The following is a 27,975-nucleotide window of genomic DNA, read 5'->3' as shown; positions in this document are numbered from 1 at the left end:
CAGGTGAGGGTATCAAAAAGACTTCGTGATGGAGAATCATAATCTGAAATTGAAAATCGTCTTGCAAGTCATTCTCTTCGCATCGCTATCGCGTGCTAGAGAGTCGAGTAACGAACGCTCGCAGCTGCTTGCTGAACAAAATTTCAAAACCTGCCAAGTACGCGCTTGAGAGTCGAGTACGGAGCGTATGCAACGGCTTGAAGAACAAAATATTAGAAATATACAAGCTCGCACTAGGCCGTCGAACTCTGAGCGTTCCCAACGCCTTCATAATCAGAGAGAAAGGCAACGGACACAAAAGAATAGAGGTCGTAATCAAGTCTTAGCTAATTTTCCTCATTTTACTTTTTTTTTTTTAAATGACCCCACGCAAGAAACGGCAAAGTACATACATATGTATGGGAGAGTGTGTATAATTTTTTTAACTTTTGAAATGTTTGTTTAAACCCGTGCGAAACCGGAGTGGTCTATTAATTAATAATGGCGTTTTCGGTAAGCTAAATTTCGAAATAAGAAGGTGAATATTTAAATTTTGGAGGCTAACTTTGAAAAACACAAAATATACTTTTTCTGCTTAGGATTTAATCTCTCGAAAAAAAAATATTTGGTCCAGAAAAAGTCGATTTTGCCATATGGCAAACATTCTTTCGACGTAAAAACACTGTGAAGATTTTGTTTTATTTTCTACCCAAGATACGGGAGCTTAGGTTATCACAATAGCTTTTATATATTGGTTAAATGTGACGACGAACGGATGGCATTCCTATATAAGACTGCAGTGTCCCTGCTGGGAAAAGTTTGGAAGGAGACAAGGCATGAGACTCTGGCTAAGTTTCTGTAAGAAGCTTTTCATCAAACTTAATTTCAGATTATCAGACCACTGTAGTGTCATTCAAGCACGAAATGAACTGTTTCGAAGTCTATCCACTCCGATAGTACTGCGTCAATTATGGCCTGTGTTCACTGAATGTGTGGTATCAAAGCTATTTAGAGTGCCTTAGATCATTATCGATAGCGTTGAATTGAAATGTCAGACTTGTTTGGGTAGAGCCACAACGAAACCACTGAGAACTCCAGAGCTGATTAACTCAAAATAAAGGGTGAAATCAATGCCGTGCTTATTATGAGTGAGAAAAATTGTAGCCGCAAAATAAAATACATGTGCTATTAGATAATGATAGTTGGGAAATAGTTGTGAAGAAATAAACGTATCCGCACTAATTTTTTGTCTCTATCCATAACGACCTTTTCCATGTTCAATTTGTAAAAAAAAAATGAGTTTTGTGATAGGCCAAAGCGCTTCTGAAGTATATAAGGATCATCTTTGTGATGTATACTTAGGAGCCGTTTAGGCATCACAATAGACCGGCTTCTTTAGCTGCCCAAGTGGGATGCTTTATTACACTTGTCAAAAGGTCAGCCTGTGAACCTAACCTTTCTGTTTTATATGGATTCACGTATATCGTTACACTTTTCCTATGTATTATTTTGAAAGTCTGAAAGAACCAATATCAGGTAGGTAGTATGGCACATTTATCAAAAGGATCTCTCAGATCACTGAAACCATGACTAAAATTAAAATTTTAATTTCAATTTTGAAATATTCCAAGGGAGATCTTTGGCCAAATGAATAATAAAATGAACTTACACGCATGGCATTCTCTTCTCATCATTCTATATATATGGCGCCAGAAAAATACACCGAAAACTTCCCAGATAATGAGATAATGATATATAACTCACACAATATGAAAAACTAGTTTCTGATCTTGTTGTATATAAACTATTTACTTTATAATATCAAAGAGCTTGGTATTAAAATTAGCATAATGACAATTTGAGAATGTCCAAAGACATTTATTTAATAAGAAATAGCTTTTTTATAAAAAGAACATGATAATTTTTTAAAGGTGATATTACAAAATATAATATATACTCACTCTTCTTGGGTAATGGAGGCAATGCTCTTGATTGAACTTTTTTGTGCTTCTCTACAGTGCTCTTACGTTCCCGATTACTGTTATTTTGTTCTGTGCCGGGCAGGTTTGTTTGACATTGTGGTTGTGTCCGTCGAATACGAAATATATTACAAAACTTTTGTTTCAAATTTAGTGAAAATTGTGTTTTCTTCTCGCTTCTTATGACTTGAGGAGATAAATCCGCATCATCAACTTTTATCATTTGGTTTTCGGTAATACTATAATTATTGGCTAGCACGATGTTATTTATGTTATTGTTGTTTATTTTGTCATTATTTTCGTTATAGCTTTTGAAAGTTCTGGTGGTTACTTTACATTCTGTAGAAACGTTTTCTCCGATAGAGCAAAGATTAGTTCGGGAACGTGGTGATGAATCATTACCTTTCGTGTATTCAGATTGTTTTTTGAAAGCCGTTTTATCAGATTCATTATTTATATTCGTTCGGTTTTTTGTTTTAGTATAAATTGTTTGATAATATTTTTTTACTTCACTCAAAGTCATGTGGAGTCGTTCTTGAGGTTCATTCAAATCTAATTGAGTATTAGAAGTTATGTGAGAGCCATAATCCTCGGTTTCGTTCAAAATAGTTGTCTTCTTATTTTTCAATTTGAATGCATTTGAAGTGAACTTGTAATTATCATATTTTATATCATTTTCGTAAGTGTCACTGTTGCGTTTTTTTCGTTTATTTCTATTATTTTTACGACTTAATTTAGAATGTTTACAATAGTTTTCCTCGGTTAAAATTAAATGATTTATTTTCCTATAATCCGTAAGCTTATCGTCTTTGTACTCAACTAAGCTACTTTTATCTGTTTTTATCATATCTATTGGTAGAGCGTATATATCTGAATCTATAGGCACGTTATAAAAATCAGATATTTCACGAGTAAGTAATGCATCGTGGGACATTGCTTGAGTAATGAATATCGAATCGTCCGGTTTATTTGCAGATGAAGTGCTTAATGAATTATGTGAACTAGAAAGACGACTGTTCAAAGAATTACGAGAATTCGGTCGATTGGTACATCCATTTGGACCTTAAATAGAAATTTTAAACTAATTATTTTAAATGTAAAACAGTTTTTTTATTGACATATTAACACTAGATTACCTTATTGGAGACTTCATGTCAATAAATCATTCCCATGTGATTTTACTTTCATATGGAAGAAAAATTCATATCATGACTTTCGTGTGAATGAAAACTTATATTCTATCTTTTTATACTCTCACAATTTGCAAGGCTCAAATGAGATATCCTCACTTAATCAAAGTAAAATATCCTCCTCAAAAATCATAGGGGCAAACGATAAAATGGTGAATTTTTTTTATAATAGGTGTATGGGAGTAGATAAAGCTCTTCTCCGAGTACTATCTGCTATCCATAGATGCCCTTCCTTTGTAGCGATTTGTCTTTTATAGTTTAAATTGAGGCTTGCACCCATATTGTGCATCTATAATAGCCTGATTATAGTCACCTCCAGACTACCGTAGACCAAAAAATACTTTAAGAAAGGTTACTGGTGAATATGACATTCTACTGATCGCCATTTACCCTTTTTTTTGCATATTATCTATTACTATCATCATTCAGTATAGTATCCCAAAATGCAAAAATCAGGCTACTGTTCAAAACCAGTTTTTTCATTATACTTTGTGGTTTTGAGTAAAGCAGTACATATATTGAGAACACAGAAAAATAGAAGGTACAAATAAAAAATGAATTTACGTTGTTGTATTTAAGGGGTTACGTGGGTTAAAAATTATTTTGGCTTATTAATTTCTACAACATCTCAGGAATATTATCCTAAATTTTCAAGCCGATCCGAATAATAATTTTAGAGATACAGCCTTTGGAAGGTGTGTACGTCAATTATTATTGTTACTCTAAACTTTAAACGCGTTTTTCTCGGAACCGTGTTTTAAAAGCCGGTTGTCAAATGTTCTCGAAAACAACTAAACCGATCTTGATGGAATTTTGCAAAGGTGAACGAAGGATTCTTTTTTTCAATTACAACTAGTACATATTTAAAAAAAATCAAAATGTCAAGCAAATTTTACCGAAATTCTTATTTTTTTGGAAAAATTTCTGCAAAAATTCCAATTTTTACTTTTTTTGTCTTTCCTTCGTTCAAGCACAAGTTTATGGTCTTAACAAAAAATACTTATTTTAGTTTTTTCATTTTAGATGAGCCCGTCAGAAGATATGCTGACAATGCGGACGCACCTTTTTCCGAGGGGTCACCGGAAATGACGTCACAATGGAGGAGTTTTATTTTATTTTTTTGAAAATGTCAGAAATTATTATTTAAAAATGTATCTATAAGACAGAAAAAAGTTTGAATTAAATAAATAATTTTTTACATAGAAAAAAATATTGAGAATAGGTTTTTTTACCCCACAAAACCCATGTAAGGCAAAACCATTCTGAAATTTCACGAGAATCTCAGACATTCGGACAAAGTTAGCAACCTTGGTGGTACAATGGAATGTCATGACCTTGGCTTTTCTGATAGCTACCTTCAGCAAAGAAAAGTAGCGCTGCGCAAAATTTATTAAAAATCTTTCAAATTTATTTGAAACAAGTAAGGAAGGGTTAAGTTCGGGTGTAACCGAACATTTTATACTCTCGCAATTTATTTATTTAATTTTATTTATATTATATAATACACAATTTGACCCACATATTCGTCACATATATTATAAAAAGTCCATTGAAAGATGGAAACCATAATATTAGGATAGAAGCACCGAGGTACTCGTGTTCGATATATGGAGCCTTAAAAACCTATGGTCCGATTTTGGCGATTTTTAGAATGGGGCTGCCACAATATTAACATAGTATTTGCGCAAAGTTCTGCACCGATATCTTCACTAGTGCTTACTTTATATATCGTAAAGTAAACGATTCAGATTGTCTTCAAAGTTCTGGTATATGTGAAGTAAGCGTGGTTGTGAAGCGATTTAGCCTATTTTCACAACATATCATTGGGATGTAAGGAAACTATTACAAACCGAATTTTATTGAAATTGGTAGAGTAGTTTCGGAGATATGGTTTTTGACCCATAAGTGGGCGGAACCACGCCCATTTTAAATTTTGTATACCATTTTGAGTACAGCTCTTCTGTACCTTCTTTATAATGAAATTTAAGGTTTCTGTTTGTTTTCCTTACTGAATTAAAGCATTTTTAGTAGTTTCCAACGTAACAATTGTAAGGGAGGTGGGCGTGGTTATAATCCGATTTTTAGACTATATAAGGAAATGCTTGAAAAAAATCGGTTCCTGAAAGTTTCGTTGACATAGCTTCAGTAGTTTACGGGATATGTACAAAATACCTAGTAGGGGGCGTGGCCTCGACCACTTTCCCAAAATTTGGTTTGGAGGTAGCTTAGCACCGGGGGCAGGACATAGGATACATTTTATACATTTTTCGTAACGAGAACGTGAATAAACTGTGGAATAAAAAACGCAATTGACATTCCATATAAAACACAAATTTATTGTTCAAAACATCTGAGTAGGCTTCCTTATACACTATAAACATAGTATTTGTGCAAAGTTCTGCACCGATATCTTAACTAGTGCTTACTTTATATATTGTAAAGTAAACGATTCAGATCGTCTTCAAAGTTCTGGTATATAGGAGGTAGACGGTGATGTTTCACAACATATCATTGGGATGTAAGGAAACTATTACAAACCAAGTTTCATTGAAATCGGTCGAGTAGTTCCTGAGATATGGTTTTTGACCCATAAGTGGGCGACGCCACGCCCATTTTCCATTTCGTAAAAAAATCTGAGTGCAGCTTCCATCTGCCATTTCTTATGTGAAATTTAGTGTTTCTGACGTTTTTCGTTAGTGAGTAATAAGTAATTTTCAACCTAACTTTTGGATGGGAGGTGGGCGTGGTTATGATCCGATTTCTTTCATTTTTGGAATGTATTAGGAAGTGGCTAAAAAAACGACTGCGGAAAGTTTGGTTTATATAGCTCTATTGGTTTGCGAGATATGTACAAAAAACATAGTAGGGGGCGGGGCCACGCCCACTTCCCCAAAAAAATTACATCCAAATATGCCCCTTCATAGTGAGATCCTTCATACCAAATTTTATTTCCATAGCTTTATTTATGGCACTTTATGTGTTTTCGATTTTGCTCATTTTCGAAAGCAACCTTCCTATGGTGCCAAGAAATAAGTGTGCCAAGTTTCATCAAGATATCTTAATTTTTACTCAAGTTACAGCTTGCACAGACGGACGGACAGACAGGCATTCGGATTTGAACTCCACTCTTCATCCTGATCACTTTGGTATATATAACCCTATATCTAACTCGTTTAGTTTTGGGTGTTACAAACAACCGTTATGTGAACAAAACTATAATACTCTCTTTAGTAACATTTGTTGCGAGAGTATAATAATAAAATTATTATAATTCATCTACTTTTTTATTCACTTTTATTCGTTTGTAAAATATATAGATTTGGCCGACCCTAAATTATTTTATTCACGTATCAGGGTTGTTATCTGCGTATTCTAGGATACTGAGACAAATTGCGACTATTCTCTAGTAGCCATTGGGGTGTTAGTTATTGCTATTTATAGTTTTTCACCAAGCGGCATTTTGGGAACATGACAATATTCCGATTACCATATGATAGAGATGGACTCAGGTCTGCTTTAGTATACCGTCCCACGACTTCGGTGTTAAAATAGATACGGGCGGGATAGCCGCCGAAAACTTATATTTTATTTTATGAGATATTTGTAATTAAAGATTTAAAATTAACAATTTTTAATACGTTATTTCTCTCTGTATATTGAATTTTTCACATATATTTGCACTTTAAATATATTTACACTTCACTAATTTGTTTCTACATATTTATTTTTAACAAATTATATTAAAATTTGCTGTAAAGAAACATTTAACTTTTTGCACAATTCTCTTTTTTTGTACAATAAAAAAGGGTTGCATTCCGTCACAAAATAAGTGTTACCATATCACATATTTTGTAAACGAATTATAAGAATCACAATAATGAAAAAGAAAGATTATACCCCAAATACAATACATAATCGTGTAATGTAAACGATTTTATTATTTCTCATATAATATTCGGTGTTGGTTCGACCAGGGTTATTTTTTTGAAGCGCGGCCGAAGGCCCCCAATGCAGAAAGTAGTTCTACGCGGAAGAAGTTGTCATTTCCACCTCTGTTTCCCCGGTGTTGGCTCGATCAAGGTTATTTTTTAGAAGCGCGGCCAAAGGCCGCCAATGCAGAAATGAGTTTTAACCAAGAAAGTAATATTGTCATAATATTGTCTCTCTCTTCATTAATTCTTTTTCTTTAACGGATAATGGTTACAGTTACTTTGAAAAAAACACCGTTTCCTTTTTTTCCGTTTTGCTATTAATTTTGTATTTGGTAATTACAATATATATATATATACAAGAATGATAGAAGACAAGAATACGACAGGCGTTTACAGTTAGCTTTTTTGGGTTTTGAGTTCCTATTGAGTGACAACTTTCACGACCCCGAACACGCGAGCAAAACAAAATTGCACGGTGGTACAAAACTATAAAACCAAAACAAAGAGCTGAAGTCAAGGCTAGTGCTTAATTATTATTTAAAATTCTAAGTGAAAAATGTATTTACTTGAAAAAGAAATCCGCAATGGCGGAATTAAACAACAATTTTGTACTATTAAGTCGTCTATAAAGATTTTTTTTTCACTTTTCCAACCAACAAAAAAGTTGGCAAAATGGCGAACTTTTTGTAACAAAACATATAATTTTAATTATAAATATGCATTATTATATTGGATAAGTTTATAAATGAAGATTTTAAGAATTACGTTCATTGTGATATTTTATCTGCACATTATTCAATTTGGTTCACTATGTTTCACATTTCCGTTTTTCATTTGACAATTCTTCTGTTGCCTATTCCCATTCGTGGGTCGTGAACGCTTCAGCCTGTCGTAATCTTGTCTTCTATCATTCTTGATATATATATATATATATATTTATATTAATACCTATTATATTTTCCCTTCATTTTAGGTAGGAGAGTAGGTCACTGTGTGTTGGGTATGGTGGAAAACGGAAGTGATCTCCATTTGGAAGTTTGTTCCGACAATGTGAGATACGCGGAGGTGCTCATACCGTTAATACAGAAACATGTTGCCCAGGGTACAATCATATACACAGATTGTTGGAAGGCGTACGACTGCCTATCTGGTCACGGGTATGAGCACCGACGCGTTAACAATGCTGACCCGGTCAATCCTTTGTGGCAAGGGATGGAACCCACACTCAGAGGATAGAATCCCAGTGGCGCGTTGTCAAGCGATTTTTTTGTTAGGGATAATTATAAGAACCGAGAAAACTTTTCGGACTTTATTATGGAATATACATGGAGAAAAGTATTGCTAACATCATGAGCATCCTTTTGTAAAGTTGCTGCAAACGATAAAATATACTTTTAAAGGTTGATACCGTGGTCTTATTTTGTAGTTAGGATGTTTACTTAATAACTTTTTATGTTTTCTTCATTTTGGGAATTTTATTCATTATGATTCTTTTTATTAGATTGCATGTGGCAACACTTATGTTCTGTCATCTTGCAACGCTTTAGTTATTGTACAAATAAACAGAATTGTGCAAAAAGTTAAATATTTATTTAAAGAAAATTTTAATATAATTTGTTAAAAATAAATATGTAGAAACAAATTAGTGAAGTGTAAATATATTTAAAATGCAAAATTTATGTAAAAAATTCAATATGCAGTGAGAAATAAAATGTTAAATATTGTTAATTTTAAATCTTTAATTAAAAATATCTCAGAAACTTTAAGTTTGCTATAATTATATATATTCGTAATCTGCAGATCCTCCTCTATCCGCCCATATCCATTTTAACATTTAAAATTCTGCCTCGACAGTAAAATTTTAAATTTTGCCCTGGTCGAAAAGTTCGATTTATGGAAGGAAATTTGTATGAAGTTTGACTTATTTAGCCAATTCTCAACTTACGGAGACCTTCAAGTTATGGAAGTTCCACTGGATATAACTCAAGACCTAGCTATTTAATTTTAGTTAAACATATTGCGAGAGTATAAAAATTTAAGTAAGGCGTTGGCATGAAATCAACCGTTTTTTTTGTTTCTTTCATTGTAATCTTGCCCCACTCTTCCACAATTACATCATTGAGCCTTTTTTGTTGTAATGGTGTATATTCTTATTTTTCGATCGAAGAGATCTCAAATGTGCTCTTTAGAGTTAAGATCAGGACTCTGCGGAAGCATTCGTAGCTGATTCTTAACATACAGTGAATCAATTAAGTTTAGGTACAGTAAAAATTTACGCAAAAAATCGTTCAAACAACAAATTTCAATAGAAATTTAAAAAAATCCGTTATGCATATTTTAAGAACAGCATTATGCTCATCGTTATTCAGTGATTGCTGTGCCGTTATTTTTCTTGTGGTTGAGAATTCAGAAAGCAGCCAAAAAGTCGTCAACTTTAAGTACACTTCATTCAGTGTGTCGTGTAATTTTGGTTTTTGTTGCGTTTGATCAAATTTTTTTTAGTTATTTCGTTATGCCGAACAGAGAACTACATAATCAAGCGGAAAAGCAAGAGTTTAGTGTAATTAGTTGTTTAAATAAATTTAAAAAATGGGCCGTGGTGTACAAATTTCGCTCGAAATAAGAAAATTAATATTAAAATTATATTTGGAAAATAAAACTTTGCGGGAAATTGGCAAGGAGGTAGGGAAACGTCATTCTAGTGTTTATAACATTATAAAATCTTATACAAATAATGGTGATCTAAATATAAAACACAGGTCGGGCAGACCTAAAGCTTTGACTCCCTACGAAGAACGCAATGCCATAGGTGCCGTCAAGCGTAACCCGCGTATTTCGGCTGTAAAGATAACGAATAATATAAATGAAGAATTCAAAAAAAATATAAATCCCCAAACTGTGAGAAATGTGCTGGACAAAGCTGGTTATTACGGACGAACTGCGCGACGTAAACCATTCATTTCAATAGCAAATAAGAAAAAAAGATTAAAATTTGCTAAAGAATATTTAAATAAACCGGATTCCAAAACGAATGTTGTATTCATCGACGAATCAAAATTTAACATTTTTGGTTCAGACGGAGTAATAAAAGTGTGGAGACGTGCCAATGCAGAGATGCAAGAAAATAACTTAACACCTACAGTTAAACATGGTGGTGGAAATATCATGGTTTGGGGGTGTATGGCTGCATCTGGTGTGGGTAATTTGGAGTTTATTACAGATAAAATGGACAAATATATGTATCTGAACATTCTGAAGAAAAATCTGCGTGCAAGCGTACAAAAACTGGGTCTCGACAGCAGCCGATTTCTTTTTCAACAAGATAACGACCCAAAACACACGTCGTATCTAATCCGCGAATGGCTTCTATATAACTGCAAGCAACTTCAAACGCCACCACAATCACCGGACATTAATCCCATAGTGCACATATGGGATTTGTTAAAAAAAAGGATTCGAAAACATGATATTTCGTCCAAGGGCACTTTAAAAGCGGCTATAGAGATTGAATGGGCCAAAATTACAAAGATTGACACTAATGTGCTAGTAAAAAGTATGCATCGACGTTTGCAAGCAATAACTAAAGCTAAAGGTGGACCCACAAAGTATTAAAATTATGATATATTATCTGTATCAAATTATTTTTAATTCGCTTTCGTTTTTGTACCAAAACTTTTTTGATGTGAAATCAATGGATTTGATGTTTTTGTTATTATTTTTTGTAGTGTTTATAAAAAAAACTACTGTTTCTTTAAATAAATATATAAAAAAAAGTGAGCTTCTTGCATTCCCAAAAAAAAAAGTGTTTTTTTATAAATTTAAATGAATAAATGAGATATTTATTAGGGAAAATTTCTTTGTACCTAAACTTAATTGATTCACTGTAGTTTAGATCATTGTCATGCTGGACCAAAATGCATCATTAAGCCCCAATGTCTCTGCACTATAAGCTATTTTTTTTTAATTTTAATGGTTCTACTCTTATCTTTAGAAACATGAGTTTTCCTAAGCCATTTTCTGCCATACACCCCCACACCATTATGGCGCTTCCTTCATGTTTTATCGTGCCAACTAGATTTTCCTTTTTAAATGCTTCTTCGATTATCCTCCATACCAACTTTTCCCTTAATTCATAAACCACAGGATTAACCTGGTTTGGCTTAATAATTGTCTTCTGTTCGCGATCTGTTAGCATCGACGTGCGGCGAGCTCAAGCCTTTGGCAAGATACTGCCCGTTGAATTGTAATTCTTATTACTTTTTGGATAGTGTAGTGGGCTCTTCCAACTACACCACAAATTTCTCTAGATAATTTTGATTTAGACATTGTGGACAAGATCAATGCCAAAACAATATAATGGTAATTGGACTATCTTACATTCCACGGAGACTTTTGCTGATTCATTTTTTCGTAGAACTGATTTAAAATAATAGCTAAAATATAAGACGTTGTTATAAAATCTGGATAAAATACACTTTTCAAGTGTAATTATACTTATGTTTAAAAAAAGAAATGTTATAAATAAATTACCCAGCAATTTGGGCAGCAGACAAATTATAATGGGCCTAATTATTGAATCTGTTTCGATCGAGAAATGGTTCGATTCGATCGAAAAATTTTACGTCGGAATGATTGATACCATATCGAAAATAAAATTTACGATCACATTGAACTCACTTATCGACTCGAAAAAATTCATTCCACGGCTAATAGCGGCTAATTACAAAACCATTGAATCCGCAAAATCGAAAATTTTGGTCGGAATCTATCCGTTGGTGAATGAGTTGCGGAAATGTAAAAGAAATAAACCATTTTGAAGCTTTTATGTAAATAATTACTGATGACGGACTAAATTATGTTTTAAATGGGTATTTTAGAGCCAATAGACAAAAACAGACTAACAACAAGTAAGGAAGAGCTAAGTTCGGTTGTGACCGAACATTTTATACTCTCGCAATTTATTTATTTAATTTTATTAATATAATACACAATTTGACCCACATATTCGTTATATATTTAGATGAAGTTATGGCCCGATTTCACCCATTTTTGGCACGGAGACATATTATTTGAGGAAAATTTTCCCTCTGAATTTCTTCAAAATATCTGAGTCCTGACCTATATTTCCGGTAAAAAAAAAGATTTGAAGCACTGAGGTCTTCAGTTTCGATATATATGTGGCCTTGAAAACTTATGGTCCGATTTCGGTGATTTTTAGAAAGGAAGTGCCACACTAAATATGCAGTATTTATACAAAGGTCTGTTCCGATATATTCACTAGTGCTTACTTTATATATTGTGAAGTAAATGATTCAGATCGAATGAATGCAGCCCTTCTGTACCTTCTTTATGATGAAATTTAAGTTTTCTGGTGTTTTTCCCTGTTGAATTAAAACATTTTCAGTGGTTTTCAACATAATTTTGGTATGGGAGGTGGCCGTGATTATAATCCGATTTCTTCCATTTTTGGACTTTATAGGTACTACTACCTAAAAGAAACGACTGAAGGGAGTTTGGTTGATATAGCGAACCTTTGCACGAAATTTTACTTTTATAACTTTATTTATGACTTGGTTATGGCACTTTATATGTTTTCAGTTATCGCCATTTTATGGGCGATTTCGCCCATTTTCAATACCAACCTCCACAGAGTGCTAAGGAATATGTGTTCCAAGATTCATTAAGATATCTCAATTTTTACTCAAGTTATCTCTTGCACGGACAGATGGACGGACAGACATCGAGATTTCAACTCCACTCGTCATGCTGATCATTTATATAACCCCATATCTAACTATTTTATTTCTTGGTGACACAAACAACCGTTATGTGAGCAAAACTTAATACTCTCTTTAGCAACTTTGTTGCGATAGTATAAAAATAAATTAAAGATGTTTAAAAGCGATATAAAGTTGACCTCTCGAAATTTCACAATAGTTAAAGATCATATTTAATTGTTTTGAACAAAGCAAAAGCACAGACACTTTATCAAATTTTTCGCATTTGTCAATAAAGGTCAATAAAACAGTTTTACGTTCTCACTTTGTGGTAAAGCAGTTTATCAACGAAATCAATGATTGCATGAACATTTTCGATCGAAAATCTGTATCGAAATCGAATTCGCTGTGGCTTCAATGATAAATTACAAGGAAGGGCTAAGTTCTGTATAAAGTCCACCGGATGTTTGAACATGATTATATCAGAGGAAGTATAGTATTTTGGCAAAAAGGCACACTATAATAATTAAAACCTAATCTGAGTTTCTTTCGTATCTAAGAGATTTACCTAAATTTCCGGATTTGCACAAGCATTGTCACAAGTCGATTGTCCGCACTTTTAGTAATTTTCAGCATAATATTTGTATGGGAGGTGAGTGAGGTTATAAACCGATTTTTCATGCTACGTAATGAGGCGAATTAGGAAAACGACTCCACAAAATTAATTTATTTATTAGGGGACGGGCCACGCCCATTTACCCACAAAATTCTTATCCAAATGTACCCTAGTGTTATCTTCTATATCAAACTTTTCTTTTATAACTTAATTTAAGGCTTAGATCTTCTACAATACCAACCTTATTATGGATCTAAGTTTCATTCTTACTAAAGTTATAACTTGCACGTCAGACAGACAAAAATGCAGATTTCAAATCTATTCATCACTCTTAACACTTTGGTATACAGCCCTATATATAACTAGTTTAGTTTTAGCTATCACAAACAATCGTTATGTGAATATGTTCCGAGAGTATAATAACGATTAATTTTTCTTCGAATTTATTCACTGTATAGATTGTAAACTTTGTAAAAGAAAATTTTGGCAAGACTAAGCACATGATATGTATCTTTAAAGTTTTTGTTTACTTACCTGTATATATATGATGACTATGGCAATAATTTGTTACTTTACGAGGACTGTATAGGACCTTTTTTTGTAAACTGTTTTCACCTTGAAAAGTGTTTCGCTTTATTCCATAATAGAGATCATAATCATGAATTTCAGAAAGTCCAAATGTATTGAACTTCTTTACAGCACTTATGACACTGTCTTGATCTGACGGTATTGCCTTGAAATACATAGAGTGCTCTTGATAATATGGACACATATCTCTCTTTACTTTATCTGGGGGATGTGAAGCTTGTGGTAATAATAGAACATTTGAAGACGTATTTGACTCAAATGTTTCAGCATTATTAAAAGCGTAATTACATATCAGGTTACTAGGCTCGTCGTACACATTTTCTGCTTTATTACTTAGAATGGAATCACTTGAGTATATGGGTTTCTTTATGAGGTAAACTTCTTTATGTGATTTAGCTAAATATTGGGACGAGACATCTTCATCCGAGTCCTTACAAAAAATTCTGTCCCCATTAATACTATTTTCATTATGTTCAGAGTCTTTTGAATGTTCCAAAGAAGAGTGTGAAGAAGATAAACGTCGTAGTTTTTGCATAATACATCGGCCAATCGTTATATTTGGTGAGTCCTGAAACTCTAGTGGAGGATCTATTGGTGCTAAAGGTCCTTTTTTTAATGTATTAAAATTTTCCGCGCTCATGCCCGCCTCTGAACAATTATCTAGAGAATCAAACTGTGAGACTTCGCCATCACTTTCCACAATCTGAAATAATTAACGTACAAAAATAATAATTATAATATATAAGTACACAGAAATAATTCTTTTCAAATATAACGTACATCAATTTCATGTTTACATAATCCCATTCGATATGAATCTCCACTTGATATTGAACTGTTGGTCGTAAGTGGAACGCCAGAGTCATCACTTAACGATGTTTGAGCATTTAGTTCAACACTATTCACGCTTACCATGTCGATGTGAGGTGGGGGCAGAACCCCTACGTAATCAGTGCAGGTTGATTGACACATCTGTAAAATTGTGGACACCGCTGAACTGTTATTGGATGCTGATGTTGCCATATTGTAATTCGAATCCTCATCTCTAATTACGGTATCCATTTCCAACATCTTTTGTCACTAAAAAGTACGTAAACATACCGATATAAATTTGCTCAATTTTGAATACAAAAAATAAAAATTGTGTAATTTTTTTAACAACTAACATCGACGACATTATGCTAAAAATGTCTTTTACGTTAATGATAATCAACTACTAGCATTAGAATCAGCTTAATCTATTAGGGAAATATTAATAATAAGCGCTAATTCTTAGCTTTTAAGCGATGATTAGGTGACGGTCAATATAAGGAAGAGCATTTAACATTATTTAGATTTGAAAAAATTGTTGTTTATCAAATAAAAATTTTGCAACCACTAAACATACAATAAAAGATTATTCTGTGAAATAATTGTTTTCCACTTTTTCAACAAACAAAAACATTCTAAAATTTTGAGGATTAAATGGGATTTAATAAACGGAGTTAACTGAGATAACTCTCGAATTAGCTCCGATTAGAGCAGTTAATCCGAATTAACGCCACCGTCTGTCAGGGGTATTAGGTATACATTAAATTAGTAAATTTTTCAATATAGTAGAAAAACCTACGCATAAAGACGAAAACATTATACAATAGCTTTGAATTGTTTTAATCGCATATTGAAGTATGTAACAAATGAGCAAATTTCATAGTTGGCTCAATTTTCGTTCCGGTGACGATATTGATTACCTTTATTTAAATAGTCCATGGGATAATGAACTGCGGCATCCTGGTTTGTAGCTGTGTCAACTCTCTTGGAATGAAATTCTACATTGTCACATTGAGATCATTGACATCTTTATTTTTTACCACAAAAATAGGTAATACAATCATCGATTCTTTATGTGTCGCCACAAATTAGATGATTTTAGGCATGCGATTAGTTCGTGTGCTTTGCCCTCATATACTACGATTTCCTTATTCTAGTGGACTTTATGCCAAATATATGGGTCAAATTCTGTGTAATCTTGATAAAATTACATCAATAAATTGCGATAGTATAATATGTTCGGTTGCAACCGAACTTATTTTTTCCTTACTTGTTACAAATTGTTTTGAGCTATCGACAAAATCTTATACAATTGAACAATGACAAAAATATTTTAACACAACAACAATGACAACCTTCAAAATATTATTATTTTTGGTTTTCTTTTTTTATATTTTTGTTGTCAACTTAAATAAAATTCTATTATTATTATCTTCCTGGCAATTATGCCATATTTACTTACTTACTTCTAATCCTTTCCTGGCCTTCTGGGGCCTATGGATTGCCGACCGAGCTATTCAAATATGGCGGCGAAGAGCTGATAAGGTGCATGCATCAGCTTCTTTGCGGAATATGGTCGAAAGAAAGCATTACTCGACGATTGGAATCTCAGTGTACTCTGCCCAATCCATAAAAAGAGGACCCCACAATCTGCGCCAACTACCGTGGGATAAGCTTTCTTAACATCGCTTATAAGGTTCTATCGAGCGTACTGTGTGAAAGACTAAAGCCCACCGTCTACAAACTGATTGGATCTTATCAGTGTGGCTTTAGATCTGGAAAATCAACAACTGACCAGATATTCACCATGCGCCAAATCTTGGAGAAGACTCGTGAAAAGAGGATCGACACACACCATATATTTGTCGACTTTAAAGCTGCTTTCGACAGCACGAAGAGGTGCTGCCTTTATGCCCCAATGTCTGAATTTGGTATCCCCGCAAAACTAATACGGCTCTGTAAGCTGACGTTGAGCAACACCAAAAGCTCCGTCAGGATCGGGAAGGACCTCTCCGAGCCGTTCGATACCAATCGAGGTTTCAGACAAGGTTTACTCGCTATCGTGTGACTTCTTTAACCTGATGCTGGAAAAAATAGTTCGAACCGCAGAGATAAACAGAGAAGGTACAATTTTTTATAAGAGTGTACAGCTACTGGCGTACGCCGATGATATCGATATCATTGGAAACAACACTCGCGCCGTTAGTTCTGCCTTTTCCCGCCTGGATAAGGGAGCGAAGCGAATAGGTCTGGTGGTGAACGAGGACAAGACGAAATATCTCCTGTCATCAAACAAACAGCCAGCGCATTCGCGTCTTGACTCCCACGTCACTGTTGACAGTCATAACTTTGAAGTTGTCGATAATTTCGTATACCTAAGCACCAGCATCAATACCGATAATAATGGCAGCCTTGAAATCCAACGCAGAATCACTCTTACCAACAGGTGCTACTATGGACTGAGTAGGCAATTGAAAAGTTAAGTCCTCTTTCGACGAATAAAAAATAAAGTCCCTCATCATTCCCGTCCTACTTTATGGTGCAGAAGCGTGGACGGTGCCAACATCCGATGAGACTGCACTAGGAGTTTTCAAGAGAAAGGTTTTGCGGAAGATTTATGGTCCCTTAAATATTGGCAACGGCGAATACCGCAAACGATGGAATGATGAGCTGTATGTGTTATTCGAAGACACAGACATAGTACAGCGAATAAAAAAACAGCAGCTACGCTGGCTAGGTCATGTTGTTCGAATGGACGAAAGTGCCCCAGCTCTGAAAGTTTTCGATGCAGTACCCGCTGGTGGAGCCACTCCGATGGAAGGACCAGGTGGAGAAGGACCTGTCTTCACTTGGTGTTACCAATTGGCGGTAAAACTGCCAAAAGGAGAGATGCATGGCGCGCTGTTGTGGACTCGGCTATAACCGCGTAAGCGTTGTCACGCCAGTCTAGAAGAAGAAAAAAATTAGCCAGATCGGTTTGGCAGTTCTCGACTTTTTGCAAGACTAGCGAACAGCAATTCATTTTTATATCTATTGATTACAAATTGTTTGTATGGGAGATTAGAAAAGTGTAGTTTTAGACTTTTTCAGGCAATTTCTTTAATTCGTAAGAACCATTCTTGTACTTCAAGGAATATTCTAAAAAAAGAATTAGTGAAATCGGTCCAGGTGTTCTCGAGTTATGCGCTTTTACTTCATTACGAAAGAATTTAAAATAAATAATAATGGCAATTAAAAATGTCTTAAACTGTACACAGGAATTTAATAATTGGCCGTCCTTACTTCTTACATTGGACAAAATAAAGTGCAAAATATAGAAATTCTTCTTGATTTCACTATATACTAAAATAAAATGCAAAGTGTAAACACTAAATTTATGTGCTTGTGAACATGAAAATCTATACTAATATTATAAAGCTGAAGAGTTTGTTTGTTTGTTTGTTTGAACGCGCTAATCTCCGAAACTACTGGTTCGAATTGAATAATTCTTTTTGTGTTGGATAGTCCATTTATCGAGGAAGGGTGTCGAGGAAGGGTCCAATTTTGTGGGTGACAGACGGCAGCAAAGCGAGTTATAAACTCCCATAATAGCTGATTGGCAATAATATTTCCATTTTTGTGAAATAAAATTGGATAGAAAGCAATTATTGCGGTTGTTAGCCGTACAAATAGTACAAAATCACTAATTATTAAAAAAATAGATATTTGTAAATACGTTATTATTATTACTTCCATTTTAGAAAAAATTAGCATACGTATGTTTTTGTTTACATTTAATTGAAAAACAATTGTCAGTATTGCATGTTTTCATTCACAATAGATAAAAAGGGGCAGGGTTTAACAATGTTGCCAACGAAAATGCCACGAACTCCCACTAACTCTCTAAAATTTTGAGGATTAAATGGGAGTTAGCAAACGGAGTTAACTGAGATAACTTTCGAATTAACCCCGATTAAAGCAGTTATTCCGAAATAACGCCGCCGTCTGTCAGGGGTATTACATTTGAATTGGGAGTATGAGTGGGCCAGTCTAATTAATTAATTGCTATTTCATTAAAAAAATAGCTGTGCTATCCTGATCTTGGGATCGTTATCCCCATGGGAAGATATCAGCTCTTTTCGAAATGTTGTCCATTAATTTATATACAGAGGTAGTCAAAATTATTTACACATTGGACGTTTTTTTACAAGTTTCACAGAAAAAGCTTTTGCTTGTTGTTGTTGATGATTGATTGCGATTTGGTTTAAGCAAGAGTAGTAATTGGCATCTATTGCATTCATAACCAACTATCAATACATTAAAACATAAAACTTGGTAAATAAAAAGCCGAAACCAAAGGAATTATGGATTATAACTAGATCGGAGACTGTTACTAATGCCGGTATTCAGCTTGTCACGTTTGTCTCACTATTTGTCACAATTGCGAACTGGCGACCCTGTTAGTCAGGAAGTATCATTTTGGTATTTTGACTGATACAGTCCCAAAAAAGTTCACCAAATAGTGTGGTGAAAAGAAAAGCAAACTATCAGCTGTTCATTTTAGTTGATTAGAGATGAGTGCATGTTCACAATAATGAAATGATTGCACGCAATTAGTTTTTTTTTAACCAAATTTCAGCAGAAAAATTTCTTGTAAATAATTGGATAATACTATTATTGAAAATAATACTGAAATAGTTTATAATAAATGCGTAATATATGCATTTTATCTGAATCAGCTGTTAAGTAAATATGAAAAATGTTAACAACCTAACAATCGACTAACACATGTTCTCATCCTTACATTTGAGCATAATGGCAATCGAAGGTAAATAATTGTAAAAAATACAAATTCATTATTTTATGATTATTATATATTTTGGATTTTGGATATATATATATACATACATATTTGTGTTTTGGAAATCGAAAGAATTTTCTAAACGTATTTTCTTCATATAAAAAGTGATCTTCCTTGTTGCGCAAAATAGCCAGATTGCGCCTACGAGTGTAGCTAAACATAGGTACTTTGATATCCATTATTGCAAAATTACAAATATTAATACATTATCTCTCTTCTTCTCGTTTTCTTTTCATTATAATATATATTAGGCCAATTGCATCAACCATTATTGTGCTCTTGTTTTTTTGTGACCTGGTTTAAAGCATATCACAAATTAGAGACTGATATTGCTCAAATAGAGATGAGACAAACTCGCCAGAATACCGAAAAGTCACTATAGAGATTACACCACAGATTCATCTCTATTAGAGACTTGAGACTGCTCGCAGAATACCGGCATAAGTTTAAAACTGGTGTTTCGGCTTCGGAGTTAGTAAAAATTTATAGAATTTAAAGGAATACTGTTTATAATGTTATTAAAAGGAAGGAGACGAACAATTGCCAGGATACTTTAAAGAGAACTTGGCAGAAACCTCTGATAACTCCAAGATAATGTAGAAGAAGATTAGTAGGAATTGTCATACAAAACCCCACAATTAGTCCTCTTAATATTGCAGAACCATCGAATCAGCATATTGCATGAACAGTCAATGATGTTACACTCCTCAGGACCTTAAAAAAAGTTAACACAAATGCCTACGTTGTGCATAAAGTGGTCAATATTTCCGAAACCAAAAAAGCGATGTTTCTCTCATTTGCCTTAAATTGCATCCTAATGCCTGTAGTGGGCAAATAAATTATTAGTATTAGTTCCAGAACTTCTTTAGTGAACCCTTTATCCATTTACCATGTGAGAAGAAGGATAATACAGTTTAGGCGCTAAATAGAGTCGGGGGTGACACGATTTTTTGGGGAAGTTTTCCTTACTTAAGTTTTGGAAATATGGTACTAATTTAGGGACCCTAAATTATCCATGCCATTGTAGTGGTTAGTCGGCCTTTTCCAACTATTGACTACATTTATTGTCATTACATAAAGGATCGTTACCTACAAAACTTTTAAGTGAAGCAAGTTGTCCTGCGCAGTGCCCCGATCTAAATTTTATTGAATATTTCTGCGTTAAATATCAGAGGACAATTGATATATATAATTGATATAATAACCGAAAAAGCCGAAATAACCGAGATTTGGTCTAAATTAACAGTTATGTAGAATTGTGTTGAATCAATTCGGACCATAAAATAGGATGTTATTGATGCCAAAGGCGATGTAACCAATTTTGAATTTAGAATACTAACTTAGGATAAACATAAAACACATTAAACATTAAACATTAAAAAAATTATCATTTAAAAATAACAGGATAATCCATTTCAAGTTGTGTGTAAATACTTTTGACGCAGAAAAAATTTGTGTAAATACTTTTGACTACTGCGAGTCTGTAGTTCATTTGCTTTTCCGCCATATTTCTAGTTATTCTTGCCAAACTGACTTAATTCTCTCAGGAATAGATCAAGGTTTATAACAACATAGCATTTTGTTACCCTGAAATAACAACAACAAGCAAAAGCTTTTTCTGTGAAACTTGCAAAAAAAACGTCCGATGTGTAAATAATTTTGACTACCTCTGTATATAAAAATTAATGCCACTTTTCGTTGTAATTTTACAACTTAAGAACGGGATCTCCTTTCATTCCAAATGTTTAGGATTCGTTTGAACTATTTAGTATATGGTTTAGTAAGATCGATCGCGGGGTCTTCAATTATAATAGAATATTTTTATTGTTTGAATAAATGAATTTGATGTTAAAATATTTTTATTTTCATTATTTCACTTTATATCTAGCGAAGCTCCTTGGCTATAATAGGCCTAAATCCAGACTTATGTATTTGTGTGTGAAATATTTTTGGTTGCAGAACCAAGCACTCGGCACACCCGTTTACGCCTTTTTGAATTCTTCAAGTCCAATTTCGATTCATCTCACAAAATCACTTTTAAGATAATATAAATAAGCATACCAGTGTTGCTGTTCATTTCTTTAAACTTAAAACCAAATGTCAAGCTATAAAATAAGCATGTTTGCACTTTATTTTGTCCGATAGTGCCACAATCTTTCTCTGCGGAACTATTTGTTCTCTTGCATTTTTGCATTGCATTGGAATTCAGTAATAAAATGAAAGATACTTCCTACTTCCAATAATTTTTAAAGGTTTTTATTTTTTACATATTATTGGCTACTTTAAAGCAATATTGCCACAGAGAAATCATTTATTGGAATCGGACCGGATTTTATCCGGTTAACAATACCTATCTTCAGTGAGCAGTGAATTGCAATTGCTTTATGCGAATAAATAATTAAAATAGTTTATTTGTGGATTATGGAGTTAGAGAAGTTCCACTGTATATAGAATATAGTTAGTTAAAGTAACATAAGGCGCAAATAAGACTTCTTAGGCGCCGCTATCTGAGTATGATTGGATAGAGGATTAATGCCCTATTACGGTTTACAACAGTTCTCAGTGTAATTGAATTTAAGGCAATTCAACTGCAGATCATCTTATTCTTTACTGCCGTAGACACGCTGTTACAGGTGAGTTAACAACAGTGCGCCATTCGTTCTTCCTTGTCTCTGTATGTGCGCCTTTACACGCGTCAACTCCTGTTGTGGAATCGGATTGTTGTCGGGTTCGTGTCATGAATTCTGATATTATTAGTTTTATGTTCGAATCGGAAATCTTATTGGTTTTAGGTGTCATGGAAACCAATTTTATCGCTTTAACTATCAGCAACAAACCAGGGCTTTAGGGCTGACAGCTTTTTGACAAAATTTATGATTTTAAAGGAAAAAAAATTAAAATATTGCAAAAAGTTCACAAAATAGACAATTCAGATTAGATCATGGAAATATCTAACTTTTTACATAAATATGAATACCTTTTGACTTGGCTTTAGTATAACATCCCCCGATTTCAGGGTTGAAATAGGTATGGTTGGAAAGAGGATGATCTTCGGCCGCGCTTTTGAAAAATATCCCAATATCATGGTTTTTCAAGAGAAAGGAATAAAATTATTACAATTTATGTACTTTTCTATTTGCTTTCATTCGTTAGTAAAATATGTATTAGATTTGGCAACACTTGATATCTGTCAACATGGTTATTGTACATATAAACTAAATTGTGTAAAAATTAAAATGCTTATTTAAAGAATATATTAAACTAATTGATATAAAATAAATATGTGGAAACAATAAATTAGTGTATAATAAACGCATTATAATAACTATATATATACGTAGTCTAGAGATCCTTCTCTTTCCAACCGTATCCATTTCAACACTGAAATCGGGGGATATTATACTAAAGCCGTCCCGGATCCCGAAATCGCTGAATAATATACTTAAGCTCAACCAAATTTTGTGTACGAATTAAATCCAAATAAAATGCGGTTAATTTAGATATATACATGTACATATATTCATAGACATATTAGTTTATATAAACTGTCCAATCAGGACTCTGGTCTGAAATTACGTTTAAATGTAGATTCTGAGATCAAAGATTAAAGCTACTAAATATTACTGTGATAAATATTAAAAAAAAGTAATGACATCTGAAAACTAATCAATGGTACAAACTAATATTCATACCTAAATAAAAATCTTTGTTGTACATCAATACATTATACATACATGCATTTATATTAAATTTTTCGCCGGAGTACACAGAGCTTACAGCTTCACTGCAAAAAAAAATTAACAGTTTTCGCTACTATCAACACCCTATACGTTTTGCGCAGATTTCCAGCAACACAAACCGGTAAATAAAAGTATTTCAATCATGGTAAAAATATCAACACCAGTAAACAAGACATATTTGTACGCTTTAAGTTTACACTAGAGAAAAAACGATATGTGTATACAATCGATACTATTCCTTCATCTCAACCTTCTCCCGATATCATTTCGTCACATTTCTGCTAAGGCTATGCACCATTAAAACGGCCCACTAACGACAAATTTGGTTGACAAATCTGTTTGAGTTCGAGGTGGTTTTTGACGTAAGTGGGCATGTTGTCAAACGGATTGAAGGTTTGCGACAAATTTCAAAAACAACCGATTTGTGGATTCGTTTGTCGTGAGTGGCGTGGTTTGCAAACATTTGGTGTCTTCCTTTTTATTACAGGAGTGACTGCAGTAAGGAGATCCATATACGTTTTGGAATCTGGTTATATCTCTCACATAACCACTCTTTCATCCATTCTCACTGGTGTATTACTAGCAGCGCAATTACATCATCCGCGTTATAGTCAGACATGTTCACTCCGCCAAGCACACAATGGAAATAAAGTTTGTCAAATCGGTTTGTCGTGAGTGCTCAACCGTCTTCAAACAGATTTGTCAAACAAATTTGTCGTGACTGGGCCGCTTAAAGCTATATAACTCGCCTTTGGATATACGTATTAAGAATGAAAGAACACACGAATAGGCTATGGCGCCTGCTACACGTTCAATATTTATCGGGATAATTGGATTGATATTGAAAATTGGTTTACTGTTCGCTTTTTGGTGCTGTGAGTGTCACTATCGTCAGAAGCATGCGAGCAAAACAAGCCAACCGAAGAAAAACCCTCGTTGATAGAGGAGATCCGCCAGATTAACAATATATATAATTAAAGCCGAAGGAGATTAATGTTTAGAAATTGGTGAATTTTTACGCCTGTTTTCTCGATATATATCGTATTTTTAATTTATATTTTGCACTTATTACACATTTACACTTCACTAGGGGAAGCTTTAGTATACTATCCCAGGCTTTCGGTAATAAAATAGGTATCGTTGGAAAGAGGAGGTTCTCCAGATTAAGAATATATATACATATAGCTGCAGTTGACTTACAGTTTTCGAGATATTCGCACTTAAATTTGAAAAAAGTTCTACTTGTATCTTGAATTTTCACAATATATATTGAATATTTTATTAATATTATGCATTTATTTTACACTTACACTTCACCACATTGTTTCTGCATATTTATTTTATAAAATTTATCACGAAAATAGTTGTAAATAATTATTTAACATTTTACACAAATCTCTTAATTTCAACAATAACAAAAAGGGTTGCAGCTTGACAAGTAATAAGTGTTGCCATATCAGATATTTTGCAAACGAATGAGAAGAACAAAATTAAATAAATACCCCAAATGCAGAAAACAAATGCCCTATAAAAAGATTATATAAAGATAATATAAGGAAAGTTTATGATATCCACTCTATGTACTATAAGGAAGGGAAATGCAAAGGTCTTTCGTTTGAAATACTTTCCGCATTGGCGGCCTTTGGCCGCGCTTCAAAAAAACAACCCTGGTCGAGCCAACACCGGGAGTTATCAAAGAGGGGGAAATGAAAAGTTATTTCGCAAAGAACTACTTTCCGCATTGGCGGCCTTCGGCCGCGCTTCAAAAAAATAACCCTGGTCGGGCCATCACCGGGGGTTATCAAAGAAAAGGTAATACCGAGATTTTGCATTAGTCATAACACCATTATGGTTTATATATTTGGTGTATAATCCTTCTTTTTTCTGTTTATTTTTATTCTTTTAATTTTTGCAAAATATTTGATATACCAACACTCATTACTTGTCAACCTGCAACCATTTTACAATTTTTTAGACGAAGATTTGTTTAAAATTTTAATATTTATTTACAGCTATTTTCGTCATAATTTTTATAAAATAAATATGCAGAAACAATGTGATGAAGTGTATGTGTAAAATAAGTGCATAGTATTAATAAAATATTCTGTATATATTGTGAAAATTCGAGAAAAAAGTTGTACTTTTTTCATCTTTAAGTGCGAATATCTCGAAAACTATAAGTCAGCTACAGCTATATATATATATATATATATTCTTAATCTGGAGAACCTCCTCTTTCCAACGATACCCATTTTATTACCGAAAGCCTGGGATAGTATACTAAAACCGACCCCTTCCCTATATTGTTTCTATAGGCACAATTCCGATTACAATGGCGCCGCGATCTGATTACACCGTTGGAAAGAGGACGTCCTCCCGATTCAAAAATATATAGGGTAATAGGTACCGCAGACGCCTAGTTTTCGAGATATCCCGCTTTAAAGATAAAAAAATCAAAATTTTCAACTAGCTATTTCACACAATTTAATACATTTTACGCACTTTTTTCACCTCAAATATATTAAATAAAACTGTAGGCGTTGCATTAAATGTACATTTTGCTTTTATTATATAATTTTAAAGTCAGAATTATATGTTTCAAAAATCACTTTTCACTCTCAAATTTATGTGTTTACAATTATGCGGAAAAGGCGTTGCCACATTGTAGATACCATATATAAATTCATCCATAAATTGCTCCTGCAGAAAGGAGTTCTACACGAAAAAAAAACTTCGGACATCCCTCGAAAGATTTTTTATATACATCCTTGATGCAGAAGAGAGTTCTATGACAAAAAACTATGATATGCTAATAAATAAAACACAGTCATTCAAAAATCTATCATCTATGGTTTCTAACATGTGGCAACGCTCGTTTTCCACATAATTGTAAACACAGAAACCTTTTCAGCTATTAGTGTGCTAAGTGATTTTTAAAATAAGTAATTTTTGCTTAAAAAATCTTAAATAAATCTATATTTTGAATTAAATTGAATGTTAATAGTGTAATTTTCAATATGTGAAGTGAAAAATGTGAAAAAGTAGTGTTACAGTGTGTGAAATTCCATGTGTTAATTATAGAAAAAATTGGACTTTTAAACATGAATATTTTAAAAACTATAAGTCCAATCAATAATATTTATATATATTCCTGCTCTGGAGAGCCTCCTCTTCCTTCTCGGAGTTGTCAAACCCCGACCGCCAAAGTAATCGGAATCGTGCCTTTCTACATATTTATTTTACATTAACAATTTAATAAATATTTTTCGTTAATTCGAGTACAGTATACTCTCGAAAAGTAAATCGATTTGTATTTTGGGTAATTTACTTTTTCGAATAATTTACTTTTCCAAATATATACATAAATTATCTGTTTTTATAATATTAAACGAATTTTTAAACTTAAAAAATTCATTCATTTTTACTATGAAGAGAAAAAATCTTGAATATTCTTTTGTTTTTTTCTTTTGCAATATATTTTCTGACCATCTATGTACGACAATTTAAACCAATGGATCAAGTAGGAAAGTTTATTCACTAAAAAGACGCGATATCAAGAGAGTAAGTGTTTTTGCAACATCGTAAAAAACGCTGTTTGCTACGTTTCGAATTTTTTATCACACTCTCTGAAAAGTAAATTAAAAAATTTACTTTTTCGAGGTGCCTGTGTAATCTTAAAGGTGATTAACTTTTCCGCGAATATTCACTTTCTGAGAAATTACTTTTCGAGAGTATTATGTACTCACTTAGAGGTATTTTTATCAATAAAAATTGGTTATATATCCGTAAATTGCAGTTTAATAAATTGTTTTATTAATTGATGAAAAATAACAAATCAATTCAAATCCAATAAATTCTTCCAAAATGGACCAATTCTGACACTCATCAATGCTGGTGCTGATCAATAATTTTAAGCTTTTTTATAAAATTCAACATTTTTTCAATTTGCAAATTTATTTTGAACTTTTTCCAGTTTTATTTTTAATTCTGGTTCGATGTTATTTGATTTTTTCTTCTTTCTTCATATATCTTCTTCATGTTGTTCGTTAAACTGAGTACTTACAAATTCTCGATATTCGTTAATTACGGTACTCAATGTAACAAATTTGCTTGTTCGTTATAAGCGGTTTTCGTTAAAACGAATATTCGTTATTTCGGAAAACTACTGTATTTTGAAAACAAATTAAAAGAATAACAAGTAAGGAAGGGCTAAGTTCGGGTGTAACCGAACATTTTATATTCTCGCAATTTATTTATTTAACTTTAGGTTAGAAGCACCGAGGTCCTCGTGTTCGATATATGGGGCCTTAAAAACCTATGGTCCGATTTTGGCGATTTTTAGAATGGGGCTGCCACACTATTAACATAGTATTTGTTCAATGTTCAATGTATCTTCACTAGTGTTTACTTTATATATTGTAAAGTAAACGGTTTAAATCGTCTTCAAAGTTCTGGCATATAGGAAGTAGGCATGGTTGTGAACCGATTTGGCCTATTTCCACAATAAATAGTTGGGATGCAAGGGAAATATTACAAACCGAATTTTATTGAAATTGGTTTTTGACCCATAAGTGGGCGGAACCA

The 27,975-nt window shown here is 33.3% G+C and overlaps 1 protein-coding gene across 6 annotated transcripts in view; it reads right to left on the bottom strand.

Moving 5' to 3' along the window:
* The window catches only part of Socs7_1 (Suppressor of cytokine signaling 7), a 29,848-nt gene extending 6,234 nt beyond the window's left edge, over positions 1–23,614 (bottom strand). For 2 of the 6 annotated variants that reach the window (XM_054230513.1, XM_029042121.2), the window contains exons 1-4: positions 23,386–23,604; positions 14,782–15,081; positions 13,948–14,704; positions 1,941–3,020 (exon numbers count right to left, since the gene is read on the bottom strand). In XM_054230513.1, the coding sequence (XP_054086488.1) occupies positions 1,941–3,020; positions 13,948–14,704; positions 14,782–15,072 (2,128 nt within the window). In that variant the 5' untranslated portion in view covers positions 15,073–15,081; positions 23,386–23,604. Of the gene's footprint in view, positions 1–1,940; positions 3,021–13,947; positions 14,705–14,781; positions 15,082–16,273; positions 16,896–23,385 lie in introns of those variants that run through there. The other 4 variants (XM_054230515.1, XM_054230517.1, XM_054230516.1 and 1 more) reach the window with 4 other exon arrangements.
* Between the last annotated feature and the right edge of the window lie 4,361 nt (positions 23,615–27,975).

Source organism: Zeugodacus cucurbitae, chromosome 5 (genome assembly GCF_028554725.1).
Source record: "Zeugodacus cucurbitae isolate PBARC_wt_2022May chromosome 5, idZeuCucr1.2, whole genome shotgun sequence".
NCBI lineage: Eukaryota > Metazoa > Arthropoda > Insecta > Diptera > Tephritidae > Zeugodacus > Zeugodacus cucurbitae.
The sequence above is the reverse complement of the archived record's forward strand: the minus strand, read 5'-3'. Positions and strand labels throughout refer to the sequence as shown.